General features: G+C 41.4%; 2 protein-coding genes across 3 annotated transcripts in view; one reads left to right on the top strand and one right to left on the bottom strand.

Moving 5' to 3' along the window:
- Positions 1-9,477, top strand: part of TIMP3 (TIMP metallopeptidase inhibitor 3) — a 65,712-nt gene extending 56,235 nt beyond the window's left edge. Inside the window, exons 3-5 of the mRNA XM_001366297.3 lie at positions 2,638-2,749; positions 3,385-3,506; positions 5,268-9,477. Of these exons, the coding sequence (XP_001366334.1) occupies positions 2,638-2,749; positions 3,385-3,506; positions 5,268-5,465 (432 nt within the window). The 3' untranslated portion in view covers positions 5,466-9,477. The remainder of the gene's footprint in view (positions 1-2,637; positions 2,750-3,384; positions 3,507-5,267) is intronic.
- Positions 1-19,358, bottom strand: part of SYN3 (synapsin III) — a 511,134-nt gene that overhangs the window by 328,287 nt on the left and 163,489 nt on the right. For both annotated transcript variants that reach the window (XM_001366239.4, XM_056798821.1), the window contains one exon: positions 12,659-12,748. In XM_001366239.4, the coding sequence (XP_001366276.1) occupies positions 12,659-12,748 (90 nt within the window). The remainder of the gene's footprint in view (positions 1-12,658; positions 12,749-19,358) is intronic.

Here is a 19,358-nt window from a genome sequence, read left to right on the forward strand (position 1 = left end):
ACATTACCATTGCCATCCCATTTGACAGATGTGGAAACACATCTTCCTAGGCAATGGGGGTTAAGTGACTTGCCCAGGGTCACACAGCTAGGGAGTGTCTGAGGCCAGATTTGAACCTAGGACCTCCCATTTCTGGACCTGGCTCTCAATCCACTATGATACCCAGCTGCCCCTATTTTCTTTAAAAACAAACAAAAAAATCCTTTTCTTCTTAGAATTGATACCAAGTATTGGTTCTAAGGTAGAAGACAGGTAAGAATTAGGCAAAAGGGGTTAAATGACTTGTCTAAGGTCATACATATGGAAGTATCTGAGGTCAGATTTGAACCCAGGATCTCATCTCCAGACCTGGCTCTCTAACCACTGAGCAACCTAGTCTCCCCTGTTATTATTTTCCAACAATATCTAATGGAAGTGTTATGACAAGGTTAGGTTCCATTTTTCAAGGGGTAGAGACGCCTAAGAAAGAGGCTATTAAGAAGAAGACCAGAGCTTCCACACTGTAGAGCAGGTCTGCTTGGTTCTCTAGTCAGTCTTTGGACCAGTCTGTCAAGGCCAAAACCCCTCCAGCCCACTTGCTGGCACTAAAACCATGACTGCAGACAGAGAGGGGAACATGAAGCTGCTTTTGATGAGACACCCATGAGGTGATGTCTGGTTTGTATTAATTAGCATAAGCAAATTAATAACTCGTGCCAGAAAAACTGGAGTAGAGGCATTGTCCTATTAAAAACAACAGTTCATTGGAGACCACCATGGGTCATAATTGGAGAGGCCCTGATGGGAGGGGGATTATGTAACATACCCACAGTGCCCTCCTCAGCTCATCTACCAACATATGATTGTTTCAGCCCTTGGGAACTTGGCCCAGTGAACTCAGTGCCCTCCTTCTGCCCCCTCCCCTCTGCCCTTTGGTAGATTTGACCTCAACTTCATGAAATAGGTAAAAAGTGGTTTCTCACCGGGCCTCGATGAACCAAACTGAGAGGAGTGCTGGGTACAAGAGGAAAAACACATATCTCGACATCGGAGGAGTTGAGTTCTAATCCCATCTGTCACTACCCATGTAGCCTTTGAAGGGTACTTGACCTTCTGGGCCTCCTTCTCAAGAAGAGAGTTCTCAACATGGCCTTTGAGCTCCCTTTCAGCTTGAAGGCCTGTGATCCCACCAACATCTCACACGCATAGCCCTTTCTAATGCTTACCTGGAGTTTAAGGTGAGGTGAGGGCAAGAAAGTCAGGAAAAGGAAGTAGGAAGGTACTTTGGGAGGAATTACATGACATGGGATGGGATCCTAACTTCAACTGCTCTTGGACCCCAGTTTCCTGCTTTGTAAAGTGAGGGGACTGGACTAGATGGCCTCAGAGACCTCTTCCAGTTGTAGAACTATACATCTAATCCCGTGTGTTCTCAAATGCTTAATTTGTAGAATTTTTCTCTGGAACATTGAACAGTGAGTAGAGGATTGGGCTCTCCTACGTTTGCCCTCTTGGGCCCCAGAGAACAAATGTGATCTCTCTTCAATGTAACATCCTTTTAGGATTCTCAAAAGAGAGCTGAGCAGCCCCAATGTCTTAACTGATGGTCAACTCCCTTTCCTGGTTGTCCTCTTTTAGACTCTCCTGGTTTATCAATACCCCTCCTAAAATAGGGTACACCAAACAGAGCTTGATCATTCAGGCCATATAGCTAGTAAGGATTTCTAAGACTACTACCAGAATTCTTTGTCTTACTTGCCTATCTGTCCTGTCAGTTCCCAAGAGTTAACTATGCAGTGATTCAGCCCTGAAAATCAGCTTGTTCCATAAGGCATCAGGCGTGACAGGAATTTGACAAATCCAGCTGTTCCTCCCTTTCCTCTCCTTTGGATTACTGTGGGAATCTGTGCTTCTCTAAGGGGAGCTGAGAAGTGTATCTCCCATGGGCAGGTATTTTGGCCCTACCCTTCCATCATAGAATCAATACTGTTTATTGGTTCTAAGGCAGAGGAGCACAGTCAGGGTTAGTCATTGGGGGGTTAAGTGACTTGCCCAGGGTCACACAGCTGGGAAGTGTCTGAGGCCAGATTTGAACCTCCCATCTCCAGGTATGGCTCTCTGTCCACTAAGCCATCTAGCTACCCCCTAAAGCCTCTTTCTTAGAGACTGGATGAATGTAAGAAGGAGAATTTATTACGTCCTCTTTGGGTAGAAGGCACTGAGGCACTGGGGGATGATTCAGATTCATAGGGCTCCAGATAGCATCTTGCCCAGCCCCTGAACAAGAATACCCTTGATGAACCTTCATGATCTACAGTTGATGACCTCGAGTGATGGGGAGTTCAGTACCTCTCACATAGCTACTAATTGTTAGGAATTTTTTTCCTTATTATAAGCTAAAATTTGCTTCTCTGTGATTCTACCCACTGCTTCAATTTCTGCATTCTGGGCCAAGGAAAACAAGAGGACTCTCTTCAATATTTGAAGAGAGCTTTCATAAGAACCCTGTCTTCCCAGTTAAAATTTTCTCTTTTCCTTAAAAGGAACAAAAGAAATGATCATCTGTCCCCATTCTCTCCCCACCAAGACTCCTATTTTATCCCAAGTCTTTGAGAAAACTTGGCATCTAAAAGAGATCTCCCTTTCCTTTCCCCACAGATGTACAGGGGCTTTAGCAAGATGCCCCATGTGCAGTATATCCACACAGAAGCTTCCGAGAGCCTTTGTGGGCTGAAGTTGGAAGTCAACAAGTACCAGTATCTGCTGACAGGTAAGGATCCAGGTTCAATAGAGGCTACTTCATATCCTCTATGGGACAACTATCTTATCCAGGAATGTGTCTGGGCCATCTGCCATCCACCAAGAATGCCCATGAAGAGCCCCTGCCAGTGGGGTCTGGGCTGACACTTGGGAAGACTCAGATTTGAATGCTGTCTCATATATTTTTCTGGGCCTCAGTTTGCTTCTTTGTAAAAGCAGGACATCTGACTTCTTCAACCATCTTAATTCTGTTTGATCTGTGCTGATTACAGGTAAGGAACATCAGAGGCTATTTAGTCTAACTTCCTCATTTTACAAAAAAGAAACTGAGGCCCAGAGAAAAGTGATCGATCCCTAACAACTCCCCCTTTTAGAATATAAAAGCCCTTTGAGGGCAGAGACTGGTTCATTTTTTGGTTCTGTAGGTCCAGCACCCAAGTGAGTGCTTGGTGATCCACTGAAGGTCATCAACCAAGTTCTAGGGAACTCCTCCAAGCATAGGAGGGCTGGCCTCAAACTTCCCTAACATAAAACCTGTTAGTTGCCTCAGCCACTTGTCCCTGCTTCATGATAAACACCAGGTGGGTTGCTTGTGGCCAGGCAGAGAGGTGACCACTTTGTCTTGTCTTCTTTCTCCTTTTCCAGGTCGGGTATATGATGGCAAGATGTACACAGGCTTGTGTAACTTTGTGGAGCGGTGGGACCGGCTCACCCTCTCCCAGCGCAAGGGTCTAAATTATCGGTACCACTTGGGCTGCAACTGCAAGGTAAGATGGGGGGCAGATTTATGTGGGAGGGGTGATAGGGAAATGCCTCTTGCATTGAACATCAGTGGGATGCCTAGCCAGAGGACATGGTTTGACATCTTGGCTGTCACTCATCTCCTAGGTGGCCTTGGGCAACTTACTTTTTCCTTCTTGGTCTTAGTTTCTTCATTGGTGAAATAAATGGCTTAGACTAGGTGGGAACTGTAAGGTCCTTTCAGCATTCATTCTCTGGGACTTAGACTTCTAATCTGTGAAGGGAGGAGGTTGAATTAGATGGCCTTTCCAGCTCTAGGTCTATGTTCCGGTTCTATCCTATGGCCTCTTGGGTCCCCCTTCCTCATCTGTCAAAGGAAGGATTTGGGCCAGATAGCCTCTAAGATCCTTTCCAGCTTTGTGATCCTATGACTTAGGCCTGAATGGCCTCAGGCAAGTTATTTCCCCTTTCCTATGCCTCAGTTTCCACCATCTGTAAGAGGAGGGGTTTGGACCTTGATGGTCAATTCTAAATCTGTGAATCTATGCAGAGGGCATAACAGGGCATTTGGGCTTCTCTTTTGTTGGACTGAGAGGCAGCTAGGTGGTTTAGTAGATAGAACATTGGACTTGGAATCAGGAAGACTTATCTTCCTGAGTTCAAATTTAGCCTCAGACACTTATTAGCGTGGGCAAATCACTTAAGCCTGTTTGCCTCTGTTTCATCATCTGAAAAATGAACTGGAGAACAAAATGGCAAACCACTCTAGTATTTTTGCCCAGAAAACTCCGAAATGAAGTCATGAGGAGTTAGACACAATTGAAATGACTCAACAACAAAAATTGTTGGACTGAAGGGTGTGGCATATTTGGGGAATGGAGACTGGAATTCTGGCTCACATGCTGTGATCTAAATGGAACTCAACCAAATACAAAGAATCCCTGCCCATGGTAATCCTTCGATGAGTGTAATAGCCACTCAGCAACCCAACGCAAACAAGGGCCCTTCAATCTCCTTTGCTGGGACCACATTCCAGGAGGCAGGCCAGTAGGTAGAAAATACTTTTCTGAAAGTGGGGTTTACCCTGAAAGCTGAGTCAGAACATTATCTATCCCCTGTCTAAGGTGGTAGAGAGGCAGAAACCCAGTTGGGCAATAGTGATCATACCTCTTCTTTCTGCCTTAATTTTGACAAGACACTTTGCCCGCTATAGTCTGGGGAAAGATGGTAAAAATAGTATTATTCCCATTTTACAGATGAGGAGCTGGAAGTCAGGAAAATTTATGTGATGTCATAGGACTCTTGACCTAGAATTGGAAGGGGTCTCAGAGGTCATATCATCCAACACCCTCATTTAACAAAAGAGAAAGTTGAGGCCCAGAGTTTAAGTGACTTTCCTATGGTCAATTAGTGAATCAACAAATGTTTGTGGAGAATGTCAGAGCTGGGAGGGACCTTAGAACACTGAATGCCAGGGATAGAGTGGAGACTAAAACTCAGGTTTCCTCTTTTGATTTCTTGGCCATGTTTACATTTTATGAATTAGAATTGTTACTAGACTTGAATTTAGAGTTAGGGCCACTCATGTCTTCATCAGGATCATCCAGGGATTCTTCTACCTCTTTAGATGTCATATGATATGATAGATAAAATGCTGGATGAGGAAGGCCTTGATTCAAATCTCACCTCTAGCACATCCTATCTGGGGATTGTATGCATAGGCTTCTAAAATCCCTTCTGGCTCCCTGCCTGGAACTCACCCACTCTATTTCTTTCTCTAATTACAGATTAAGTCATGTTATTACCTGCCTTGCTTTGTGACTTCCAAGAATGAGTGTCTGTGGACGGACATGCTCTCCAACTTTGGCTACCCTGGGTACCAGTCGAAGCATTATGCCTGCATTCGGCAGAAGGGTGGTTACTGCAGCTGGTACAGGGGCTGGGCACCCCCGGACAAAACAATCATCAATGCCACAGATCCCTGAGCTGCCATCCCTCCCTTTCCCCCTCCCTCCCTTTTTCAGCTCAGCTTCCCTCGGACACTAACTCTTACCAGATGATGACAATGAAATTAGTGCCTGTTTTCTTGCAAATTTAGCACTTCGAACACTTAAAAGGAAAAGTCTATGCCGTCATACTGAGTTTATTTTTAATCACATTTCCCTCCCCTCCCCCTTTCTTTTTGGCTTTGGCATCACCTGTTTCCACCTGAGGAAATTTATGATGGCTTGCCAGAAACGAACAAGGAGAGCAACTTCTTTTATCAGTGTCTATATAATCTATATTTTTTTAGGAAAACAAAAATCTAAAAACTATCCCAGTTGGGCATTGTAATCCCCTCTATCCCTTCCCTTACTCCTTCCCCCTTTCTCCCCAGTGCACAAATTTATATACAGACAAGGCATTTCCTGAAGGGAGAAGAGTAATAGAATGGGCCAGAACCAGCAAGGAAACAATCCCAAGGCAGGCAGGGAATTGAAAACCATGAGGAGATGGGATCAGATTCTATAATGGGCTCTCCTAACTCTTGTCTGAAAGTATGATTGAGAGCATGAAATGAGGGGGAGGTCGACAGGCTTGCAGGCACCCACGTCCCCCTGCACACACCCCAACTGGGTGTGCCAGTAGAGGGATGACTCGGTGGCTCTCCCCAGATTGCACTGTTTTGTGAATGCAGAGCTTGGAGGAAATGTACCTGCATCTTACAGCAGACCAGGTGAAAGGCTGAGACCCTCAAGAAGTGCTCCTAGAAACTCTGTGGTCTCTTTTTGGCAAGGAGCTTATATAGATGTTTGGGAACTACATACACACAACTCTCAGCTAGAGTCAATTAGAATGTTGCTTAGAGGAGTACCATTGCCAACTTAGACTTCAGCTCAAAGGGGAAGGGGGGGGGCGTATTTAGGTGCACATATACCTATTAGCCACACAGAGGTATAAGCTAAGATTTTACAGGACACAGAATTATATTCAATGCTGTTGCAATCCTCTTTCTCCCTGCCTTTTTTGTTTAAAGATGAAAACCCTGACATTCCAAGTTGTTGGCTTTTGACATGAAAATTTTCAACTCCTGAGAACTACCAGGCAGGGGCCCAGAGCTTTTAGAACTTCTCCTTCCTCCTCCAAAGTTGGTGGCCTCCCCATGGCAGCTAGAGCAAGAAGCTGGGATAGGTGGGAATGAAGTGAGTATAGATAGGAGAGAGAATGGACACAGTCTCTCGCCTAATGGAATGTCCATCTTCTCACTGCATCTAATGAAATGGCTGGATTGTACAATGTCTCCTTTCTCAGCTTCTCATTGCTGGACCCCATGGCCTACTGTGTGCTTCTTCCTTGTCCCCACAGTGTAGCAGTGGTGTTAGAGAGGTTGATTTTGCTGTTGGCTGGAGGGCTTTTTGTTGTCTTTTAATTTTTTTAAAGAAAACTATAATATAAATTCTCTTATTAAATAAAATTATTTTAAGTTTTAATGTTGATAAATAGGAGATACTGAGAAAATGGTTGACGATGTGTATTTTACAGAGTTTTGGGGGTGGTGACATTTAACACAAGTTTTTTTTTCTTTTTTCCCTAAAGACTATAGTTATTTATCAATATGATTTTGTACCTTCAGTTCATTCCACATTAGGAAATAGAGCTGCTCTGCTTTTTGGTTGTGTTTTGTACTTTAAAAGCACCAACATGACATCTCTCTCTCTCTCTCTCTCTCTCTCTCTCTCTCTCTCTCTCTCTCTCACACACACACACACACACACACACACACACACACACACACACACACACACACACACACACATTCAAACTCCTGAAAAAGGCATTAGAAAAAACCCCAGTTCATGAACATCCTTTGTCCCTAGTGGACATTCTGCCTTCCAATCTTTCTGACCTGGAGAGCAGAAGAGGTGGGGGAGAATCAAGACAGACAAGAGTTGTTAACTGTACCACTGGAGACAAAGACCATGCTCACCAATGACTAAAATGATCTGGCCAGTGGTTCTTGTTACCTCAAGCTGAAGTACTTAGCTTTTTTGGTAGCCCACAAGCTGGCAAACTGGATATCCTGAATCTAAGGCCCCAGACTTCCTGAGGCATGAGTGTCACCTTCTCTAAGAGGTGGTCAACCATGTAAACCACTGACCATCTTGGGTGATCTTCCCAGTCACCTTCATGGCAATAAAAGAGACTCAAACTTAAGTTGAAAAAAAAAAAGGCAAATGCTGGTTGGTCTGTAGGGAAGACATATCTGGCTGGGGAAACTCATCCCTTTCCTCCTACCAAATCCAAACCAGGGCAGAGATAATGGGGTTTTGGCAAAAAAAAAGAAAAAAAAGAAGAAAAAGTCTCTTGTGTGATGTTCAAGGGTGATTGAGTACTGAGCTTGCTATAAGCTTTGTTGATTTTACCTGTTCACTTAATGTATAATTCAAGGTCATTTATAGAGCTGAAATATCTCAGTACTTCAAATTATTCTTTTTTTTTGTTTTGTTTTGCTAAGTTCTGTGTTGTATGTAGGTTGTAATATCTGCACAATTCTTCAAAGCAAAACTAGACTCCCCACTCCCCCACATGCCACCAAATTCTATTAATACTTTGAAAGGTAAAACATTTGATGTATTGACAGCCAGATTGGCAACATGTGGATGATCAGAGAACAAATAACTCCTTTGCTTCCATTGGAAGAAGTAACATTTGACTTGGGCATGCCCTTGAGTGGCAAGAATTTTCCTCATAGAAGAATAGAGAGAGAACAAGACAGGCCAAAAAAGAAGTTGCATTCCTGATGAAAACATGGGAAGAAGATTGGTCCTATGGATATAAAAATAAAAAATTTTTAAAAGAATGAGGGTGGCTCTTGATTGAGCTTTTTTTTTTCCCTCTGACAATCCAAGTCTGGTACCCAAAGTTTGATTGCCCAGGCCTTCTCTTTCATTCTTAAAATGAAGTCATCCTACCTGGCCAGGCAATGCCCTAATATTAAATCATGATCATGGAGGTATTGGAGATCTCAGTTCAAGACTACCATGAGAACATTTTGTTCACTTTCCATGGTTCTTGGGAAAGGACTAATTGAACTGGGGGAGGGGAGCTAGAAGCCAACAGCTAATTGGAAACATACTTCCCAACAGACAAAAGAGTCTTGCCTCTTTGGAATGATTAGTCTTCTGATTGTAACATGACAGGGATGGCTCAAATCTGTCATCTCTTAAAACCCCTACATTCTCTCCACCTCTTGCATGGATGCCATTGGCATTGGTAGTGGTGGTGAAAAGTGGAGTTAGTTACCATAGGATAGTGCCCAAGAGTTTCACTAATGACCACTTTAAAAAAGACAAAAGGTCATTGAGTAGATCAAAGAGAGACAAGTCAAAACACTCATGGCTTTGGACAAAAGAAAGACAGAATGATGAGGGAGTTAAGCAGTCATGGAATTTAGAGCTAGAGGGAGCCTTGATGGTCATCTCGTTCAATTCTCTTTTTACAGATGAGGAAAATAAATTAAGAAAAGTTGAGTGATTTCCTCAAGGTTACAGAGGTAATAAGTGGCAAAGCAGGGATTTGAACCCCAGCCCTCTGGTGCCAAATCCAGTCCTATTTCTGCTATACAAACATCAACAGTTTCTAAATTGGGTCCCCTCTTTCTCTTTGGTCAAGAGAAAGAGCACGAGATGGAGGGAGTAGGTTCTCTGGCCTGAAGAATGATCTTAATGAGCTTGTGGCTGGTGGCACCCACAAGCATCTCAACTGTCTCCATCTTTTCTGTGTAGCCAATCTGCTGTCCTCATGTTATGGGAGGGAAAACCACCAGGAGAAAACCTTGTCTGGAAGGAATGTATTTGTCGCTAAATTTTGTAGCACTGTTTACAGTTTTCCTCCATGTTATTTATGAATTTTATATTCCGTGAATGTATATTGTCTTGTAAGGTCATGTGGCATAATGTTCACTTTTTATAGTGTGTCCTTTATTCTAAACAGTAAAGTGGTTTATCTCTATCACAACTACTATCTGGCCTCCCCTTTGTGTTGTGTGTGGATGTCTGTGTGCTCACTCTCAAATTCAAATTCTTCCTTGCCCAATGGAACATAGACAAGTGAAGGCTTTAGGAAATTGTATTCCCATTATTCAAAGAGGCTTTGCAGGATAGCAGACCTCATCTGGATCTGCTGTGAGGCAGAAATAATCTGGAAAATTACAACCTTCCTTGAGAAGTGGGGACCATGGTGAAGGTTATTCCATAAAACCCTTGGCTGTATAGCTCAGTTTTAAACATCAACAAATCAATCTGTCAAGGCCCTGTAATCTTATCCTTCCAAATGGAAAATCCCTCAACTGATGTAGTTTACAAGCCATCTGTAATTTCTACTCTTAGTGAATTCCCTAGGACTCAGGATTTGCCCATGGTTATAAAACTAAGATAAGACCAAGGTGGCACTTGAGTGGAAGAAACTCATTGGTTCTAATACTTGCAACCATGAAGCTTAGTGTCCATTCTTCCTATCTTCCATAGCTACCCTTTGTTTGAATAAACCACCTCACTGGGCTTTCTCAGTTTCTTCATTTGTAAGACAAAGGTGAAAATTCTATATCTAAAATCATAGACCATTGTATTGATTAAGTCCATGCTGTCTCTTGTGATTACAGCCACACGAAGATTTCAAAATTGTGTCCATTCAAAGGCCAAGATCCTCAGCTTGACATCTACCCACACTAGGGAGTATAATATTCCCTATCCACTCAAAGATAACAAAAAGGATATTCATATAATAATAATGTGACAGAGGCAAAAAAGAACTATAGAAATCTGGAATAAACAGACACTACTTCAACAAGTAATAATGAAAGCTGATATATATGTATATGTATGTATATACATATACATGTATATGTATATGGCATATGTATGTGCCATTGGATTTGTCAAATGCAGCTGAAAGTGACTTACCTCCAGATGGAGCCTATAAAAGAGTTCAGATACAAGAAGAGAATCCAAAGGCCCTCCATGGGTGACACCCACATGAATTCTACTAGATTTTCTTGGGTATTCAGAAGAATTTATTGTGGACATTCAGAACCAGACTATTGCCACTAGAAACTATAGATGGGTCTTCCTTATGGACATCAGAACTAGTAACTAATGCAGATTATGAGAGGAAAGGGCAAAGACAGTGGAACGCATAGTTTGTAGACTGTACAAACTTAGCACCTATTGAAAACCAAGTACAACATGTTGAGCCATTTCAGTTGTCTGACTCTTTGTGACCCTATTTGGGGTTTTCTTGGCAAGGATACTTGTTTGCTGTTTCCTTCTACATGATACAAAATGACTTGGTGGCTAAAATTATACTCTTTCATGGACAGATAGACAGATCCCTATACTACAAATACAGATCTCAAAATGCTCTGGAGAATTCAATCAATAAACTTCTGCAATCAGGTCATTAACACAGATCAAACTGTTGCTTGCAATCACCCCAGACAAAAAAACTTATGAACAACATTTTAAAAGATGTTGCCATATAAAATACTCATGCCAAACTAATGAATAGCTTTTGTAATGTGGAGACCTGGCCAACAAGATCAAAATCATGTGGCGACAGGCTGAGGCATATATCATCCTTATCATCCCCATCTGCTACTGGAGTCATACCAAAGGTGCTTTCAGTGAATTTACAGAGGGATTTTTTCAACTACAAAGAGCAATTTTTTAAATCTACTTGTGCAATCATCCACAAAATATTGAATATGGAGGAATCATAGCAGGATAATGACTTGTGTTAAGGTCTCTCTGGCAACAAAAAGATGAATAATAACATGTAACAAAGTTATAATAATAGAATAATAGTTCACAGGACACTAAGTAAAAATAAAAAAGAATAACAGTATAGCAACTTGCAAAGAACTTTCTGTCTGAATTCCATTGGCAAATGATAAGAATGAGATAATCAGAATATAACTACAATAATAATGGTAACAATAATGATCACAATAAAATAACCTAATCTGGAAGGTGCCTCTGACCTACTGGTTGGGTGACCCTGGGCAAAAGTTACTTGACTTCAGTCAACACTGTAAGTTAAATAGTACATGCCAGTCTTCAGTGGAAAGACTGTTCTCTCCAAAGTTACAATAATGGTAGGTTACATTTTTAAAGCAATCTTTAGGGGTTGCAAAACTCTTTATAGCTATCATCTCACTAGATTTTCACAACTGTTGGATAAGTACTATTCTAATTCCCATTTTATAGATGAGGACACTGGGGCCAAAAGATGTTTCCCAAAGTCTCGGAGAGACTTTCCCAATGTTCAACAACTAATGAAGTTCTGACAAAGGATTTGAACCTAGGTCTTCCTGACCCTGTGTTCAACACTCAATCCACTTTTCCCTGCAGCATCTTTGGGAGGAGAGGCTGATGTTTAGACCAATAAGAATTTTTTTAAAGTCCTACATCTCAATAGTAGGCATTCTATTGGTAACTTTTTAGAGCTCCATCCAGTCAAAGAACTAAGAATTCCTGGATCCCTATCCATGGTATGGAGCAGCCCTGAAGATAGGAGCACATACACAATAAAGCTTAAGACAGAAGTTGCTGGACCTGGCCCAAGTTGAGCCCTGTGAATGATTATTGAGCCCTTTATAAAGTATTGGTATCCAGTGAAAAAGAAAGAACCAACATCTTATTTTTGCTTTCGAACATTGGATAAAACACGAATGGCTGCATCTTTTAAACATCAAAGATGGGGTATTATCTCTTTACCACTCATTATAGGTCTTTAACCACTTTCATTGACCACATACTTCTATGTTTGGCCTCAGCTTCACACAGGGAAGGGCTCTCTTTGCCCTGCTGAGAACCCAGAACCAAAGCAACGGCTGCCTGCATTTACCACTTGACCTGCCACATGGCATTTAACCCAAAGAGATCATTATTTCTGGGAAAGAAATGCGAGCTATCCCCACATGACTTCACAACACCTCTTTAAGCTTGGAGTGGGTCAGAGGGTCAGAATGAGCAAGAGAATGTCGGCTCATGCCTACCCTCATCCCATCATACCTCCTCCCCTCCATCTCCTGAGCTCCTTTCGAATGGTGCTGAATACACTAGGTAAATTCATTGAGTTCCCAAAGAGCATTGTAGACCCCTGAGCCAAAATAGGATTAAAGCAAACCAATTGTACTCACCATTTGCTTGTGGTTGGGGAAAAATGTTTGTTCTACAAGTGGAAACTTCTCTGGTCCCAATGAATTGAAGATCTTAATTAACTGGGAGAACTGGAAGAGAAAAGAGAACTTGGTATGGGTTATGAATGTGGAGAACATAAAAAATTCTAGATCTAGAAATGGAAAAAGGACCTCAGAAGTCATCTGGTTCAACCGCTCCATTTTGTACATGGAAAAACTGGGCCCTGGAGATTAGGTGACTTGCCCAGGGTCCTATGGGTAGTAAGCATCAGAATCCAGGTCCTCTGACTCCAGAACCAGTATTTTGTTTTGTTCCCCCTCCCTCCCACCCCATTGACCTCAGTTTAGTCTTTTTTTCCCAAGTATCCTCCAGGCTATCTCTAATGATCTTCTACTACCTACAGGATAAAATCTAAAGACTTCTCCCTAGAATCCAACTTATACTTTCAAATTAAATGGATTGCCACCAGAAGCTTTCTCCTTGAGCCAGAATTGTCTTTTTAAAAAATATTCTTTATTTTTAATATTCATTTTAACATGCAATTTAACATTTGATTTTAAAGGAATATTATTCATTTTATTTCATTTTCAGTTTTATTATTTTTAATTTTTAACTTCATTTAAATTTTTAAAAAATTAAAATTTTTTAAATTTAAAAAATCTTAAAAAAATTTTAAGTTCCAAATTATCCCTCTCCTTGTCTCATCCCTCCCCCTTGAGAAGGCAAGCAATCTTATATCAATTATACATTTTATACAACAGAATAATCTTACTCTCCTCCAAACTTTGCCTCATCCCTAATTCCCAATCTCTGATCATAGGATAATAGGATCACAGATTTAGAACTGGAAGATAGTTTAGAGATCTCATTTAATCTCTTCATTTGACATAGGAGGAAACTAAGTCCTAGTGAAATGATGTGTCCTTGTTCACACAGGTTCACACCAAAGGTGAATCTAGACCCAAGATATTTGCCTCCAAATTCAGGATACTTTTCCTTTCTCAAGACTTTCACTGAAATCTAAAGAGTACTTGCTTATCTTACACACAGGAGAGGGTTGAATTCCCTTGACATATTCTTGTTCCTGACCAGCTGGTTTGTCTCTGATCTTTTACCATCCCTCCTTTCAATGAGATTCTTTTTCTAGCATCATCCCCTTTAAATGAGAATGGAATTCTAGAAACCTTGTCCCCCCAAAGGGAAAAATTATAGTGTAACAATGTTAATGCTGACAGGGACCTTAGAAATCATCTAGTTAGTCCTTTTACTTAACAGACAGGAAAAGTAAGTCCCAGTGGAGTCAAATGACTTCCCCAATATCTTTCAAAGTATTGGTTTTTAAAGATAGAGCACAACCTTGTTCTTTTAATCAGCCCATTATCTCTTCTGCCTTGACTTCAAATAAACCAACTAAATGCATAACTGAAAAAAAGGGAAATGAACTGAACTACATTCCCTAAATTGTTTTGTATAAAAGAGATTTTTAGAGATCATTTAGTCCAACCCCTTTGTTTTACACATGAGGAGACTGAGATGTGGAGATGTGAAATGTTTGGGATCACCTGACAGTTTGGTGGATTAGTTACTGTTTGAATGCCACAGGGCAGCACTTTGGTTTTGTCAAACTTACTGGTTTCAGAACTTTTCAGGATTTGTAAAAGTTCTTGTTTATGTTGGTTATATCTATCTGTATCATCACCTTAGAAGTGAACGTGTCATCATTATTATTAGAAAAGAATTCTGATCTCACAGATTCCCTGAAAGTGTCTCAAGGACACCTGGGACACCTGGGCCATGTTTTGAGAACCACAGCCATTGAGCACTGAATGATACAATGACTTTGGGAGAAGTTAATATTGTTATGCACTCAGGCTGCTTCTTATGGCTCACTTTCTCTTGTCAGTGTTCCCACAGTGTTTATTCTATGTCCTTGTGATATACACTTAAAATTTTTCCCAACTACAAGTAAAAATATTTTTTATTTTTTAAAAAGTTTCGAATTCCAAATTGTCTCCCCTCCTTGAAAAGGCAAGCAATTAGATATTATATATGCCACACACATGAAGTCCCATGTCACATGTGTTATACATGTGTAGTCATACAAACATATCTCCTCATTAGCCATGTTGTAAAAGGAAACACAGATAAAAGGTTTTAAGTCTGTTTTGATCTTATTAGACTCCGTCAATTCTTTCTCTGAAGATGGAAAGTATTTTTCATCATATGTCCTATCACTGGATCATTGTATTGCTGAGAATAGTTAAGTCTTTCACAGCTGATCACCACACAATCTACTTGGTCTTGAACAAGTGCTTCTCAAATCTGAGATCTTCAGAGAGCTCCTGATGCAACCACATTGCTCTGCTGAGATGCTTCCTACTTTTCTTCATTGGTATCATTCATATGTGTATCATCAGAATTCTGTTCTTATAGTCTCCCTGTACATGTAGGCTCTGTTGGGGTTTTTTTCCTTCTTTTTAACCCTTATCTTCTGTTTCAGAATCAATACTGTGTATTGGTTTTGAGGCAGAAGAGCTCTAAGTTAGGCAATGGGAATTAAATGACTTGCCCACAGTCACATAGCTAGACCAGATTTGAACCCAGGTCCTTCCAACTCCAGGCCTGGCTCTCTCTCTATACAATATATATATATATATATATATATATATATATGTATGTATGTATGTATACATACATATATATATATATATATATACATACACACACACACACACAACAGCAATGCCAGGTGCTTTCCAGCAGATGGGAATTTAGAAGAACATAGATAGCAACATCCTGTCATCTGTGGCTGGATTTAAAATCTTGTCATAGAACACTGAATTTTGGGATTTTGCTCTTTTGATTACTTGATTCCTGAACTCTGGAGCTGTAAAAAAAGTGGTTTATTTGGGCATGGCTATTTCCTCTGGTCTTTTATGCTAAAACTTTAGCTTCAATTTGACTTCCATTGGAGAAATCACTAAAGCGTGGTCCTTAATTGGTAAGACTTGGTTCCTTAGGCAATGTATTAAATTTCCTCTTCCTTTTTGGGGGTTATCAACCTGTTTGCAGGCTGGCAAAGCCTATGGACCCCTTTACAGAATAATGTTTTTGCTGGCTTAAAATAAGATCCATAGGCTTACAAAGAAACACAAAAGTTAGTAAAAATTAAGATGAAATGTATTTTTCCCCCTCCAAGTCCAGTGTCCCATGAAATCTATCCATGGGTCTCTTGTGGGTCCATGGACCCCAGATTAAGAATCTCTGATTTAGCTGAACTGTGAAAAGGTTCTGGAATGAATTGGAGTGATTCTGTACCTTAGAATGGCTGAGGAAACCTGGTGATGGCAGAGGAATTGTTGGTAAAATATCAAGCTAGTTTAGAACAGAAGCAATTCCAGAGCTAAAAGCAAGTACAGGATTCTAGGATTCCACTGAAGAGGAGCTCTTGGCCTAGATCTTATTCCTTCCCCCTGACCTGGGTAGAGGAGAGTCTTATAAGTAAGAGTATTTTGGATTTCTCATCGACCTATCAGTGCCTGAGAGGCATCCCTGGATCAACTGGTGGCAATCTGGAAGTCAAGGGCAGATTGGACATAGATTTATGGGTCCTCAAGGAATCCAGCAAAAAAATTATATCATGTTCAAGGGGAATATCATGAATATCTGCTAAGGGGACTAAGGGGAGCAAAGAATTTCTAGGAGCTGCCTCTTTTGCCATACTCGTTCCCAGTTTGAGTCTATTTTCTCTTGAAGTCTGTATTTACCAGGAGGAGAGTGTCACAGACTTGGGGGGGGGGGGCAAATGCTTTGTATCAACTGTTGTTTTTTGAAACCTTTACTTTTAGTCTTAGAATTGCACTAAGTAGCAATTCCAAGGCAGAAGAGTGGTTAGGGTTAGGCAGTTGGGGTTAAGTGACTTGGCCAGGGTCATTCAGCTAGGAAATGTCTGAGGTCAGTTTTGAACCCATGAATTCTCATCTCCAGGTTTGGCTCTCTATGCACTAATTGCCCTGCTCCTGTATCAACTCTTCTTAAAGTACTAGTTCAGTAAATAGGCCATTCAAAAAGCTTCTTAAGGCTGATGACTATATTCTCAGTTTATAATCTTGGGGGAAGCACATTGGTGGGGACTCATGAACTATAACAGGAGAAAGAAATCCCTCCCTCCATCATCTCTTAGAGTCCTAATGTGGCATAGTAACCATGTAACCAGGGGGATGAGAGTTGGGGTAAATATCTCCAAACCTGAATTATACATAGATTGGAAGTTGAACTTTACCTCAGAGGTCATATAGTTCAACTCCTTCATTTTAGAAATGAGGAAAACAAGGTTTAAAGAGATTAAATAATTTGCCTAAAGTCACACAGGGAGCAGCTATCTGAGAGAAGATTTGAAACCAGGTCTTCTGACTTCAAATCTACCACCCTTTCCATGGTCCCATTCAATCCACTGAAACATAGCCAGGAAGAAAGTTCTCCACCTAGACCCATTAGCCTGGAGGCTCTCTAATTCTAGGGTCATAAAGGAGCTCTTGTCCATTTGGGGTGCTTGGCTGAGGAACGGAGGAGGGAAATTGGGTTATGCAATCCGCAGGCCAAAATAGACCTGTTTTAATAGGCTTCAAACATGATGTATCCCAACAGGGTAAAACAGTAGCCAGAAGAGCTAACAGACCTACAAGTGGGATTAAAAGAAGTCACGTGTCCAGAAAGAGGGAAGAGGGGATGGTACTGCTATTTTCAGCCCTGCTCAGTCCCCATCTAGAGTCCTGTGTTCAGTTTTGATGCCATATTTTAGGAAGGACATTGATTCATTGGAGAGACTCTAGAAAAGGATGACCAGGATAGTAAAGGGCCTTGGGTTCATGTAACATGATAGTAAAGAGGAGAAGGAGGACAATATTGGTAGCTAGCATTTATATAGAAGTTTACAAACTTTATCTTATTTGATCCTTAAAGCAACCCTGGGAAGTAGTACAATGATTATTCCTATTTTACAGATGAGTATATTGTGAAAATTGGATTTGGCTATCTCCTGATTTAGTTCTTCCTTGATAGTGAATATAAAATTGTAATCCCCGGTCAATTTTGAGATTTTAATACCCAAAAGTGTAAACCCAGTATTTAAAATAGATCTACCCATGTTAACCACAAAAAGATGCCAACTAAATACAAAAAGGTGTGAACACCCATTTCATACATTGAGTGGGAGGTCTGTGAAAGAATGGGCAGTCCTGGAGAGTGTCTGCTGTGATTTGTAGACATAAAATTTAGGGGAGGTGACACAAGAGAAAAAGGTCTTTAAATAGAGGAAACAGAGGCACATGGAGGGATCCATAGATCAAGATCATTTAGTCACTTGGAATTGGACTGGAAGAAGATACTCAAAGTTGGAGCAAAGAGAGATACTTGAGGAGAGATTGGAAAACAGACACTCTGACTTGGAGCGAAGACACTTGGCTATGGAACTGGACCCCTGGAGGAGCTTCTGCAGGAGACCTCAGACAGCTTTCCTTTTAGATGGTCACCCTGGTGAGTGAAAGGCTGACTTAGTTTCCTTGCCTTTCTGGAGGTGTGAACCTCTGAGAAAGGCCCATCATCTTGAGACTCCTTTCCCCTAGCTGGGGCTTAGAATTTCTACCTGGCTCTGAGGATAATTTGAGCTACAATTAGAAGGGGGGAGGTGTGAGCAAGTGCGAATACTGACATTTCAAGTTCTTTGTGAATGCAATTGGCTCCTTTGTAAGGTAGTGAGCTTCCTATCTTCAGTAGGCTCCCTACTGAGACTGGATGATCATCTATCAGCGGCTATTATAGAGAAGGTTCCTTTGCCCAATAGGCAGGACTAGAAGATATATCTAGACTCTCATGACTATGAGACCTGGTGGGACCTGGCAGGGTACACTGAGATAGGGTTATTGGGACAGCCAGCTATTCTGTATCTGAAATTGGGGATAACCCTATTGTCTCAGATGAGAGAAGAGAGTCTGTAGATCTCTGGGTAAGCTGGAGGTCACATGCCCACAGCTTTCTGGTCTCCAACAGCCATGGCATTAGAAAGCAATCCTCCTTGGCACACACCCTCCTTTCTGACTTCAGCCCCTTCCTAATCCTGTCACGGGGCTAAACCTTCTACCACTTCCTCAGGTTTGGCTTTCCTCCTAGGCTGGCTATCTCCCAGTCTGGGCATGTAGGTCTGGGTCCCTCCAGGCATAAAACATATATCTAAACAAATGGAGGGAGGGAGGAGGGCTAAGGAAGCGGGTGCAGGGTGCAGTCTCAGTTCATAGGAGATGATAATCAGAGGATCACATATTTCAAGCTTGAAGGGCCTTTAAAGGTCATCTAAATTGAAGGGGCTTGCAAAGACACATGGGTAGAAAGAAAGAGAAATAGAATTTGAATCCAAGTTCTCTGGTTCCAAAGCCGACAATCTTCTCCCAAGAGATAAGTGAGACATGAAGAAAACTCTAGTCACATGTCCAAGAAGCCCATGGGCATCCACTCTGTTGAAAGCCTTCAGGTGAGCAGGTAGAACTTCCAAATAGCTTGTTGACTGTTTGATGTAATGGAGACAGAGTTGGATTTGGCATTATGATTCCTGGGCTCAAGGGCTCTCTCTCAATTACAGGAGCTGAGCAACCCTGGATGCCCCAGGTAACTCTAGTAATATATTAATGACTGTAATTTGCAAAA

Source organism: Monodelphis domestica, chromosome 5, assembly GCF_027887165.1.
Source record: "Monodelphis domestica isolate mMonDom1 chromosome 5, mMonDom1.pri, whole genome shotgun sequence".
Lineage (NCBI taxonomy): Eukaryota > Metazoa > Chordata > Mammalia > Didelphimorphia > Didelphidae > Monodelphis > Monodelphis domestica.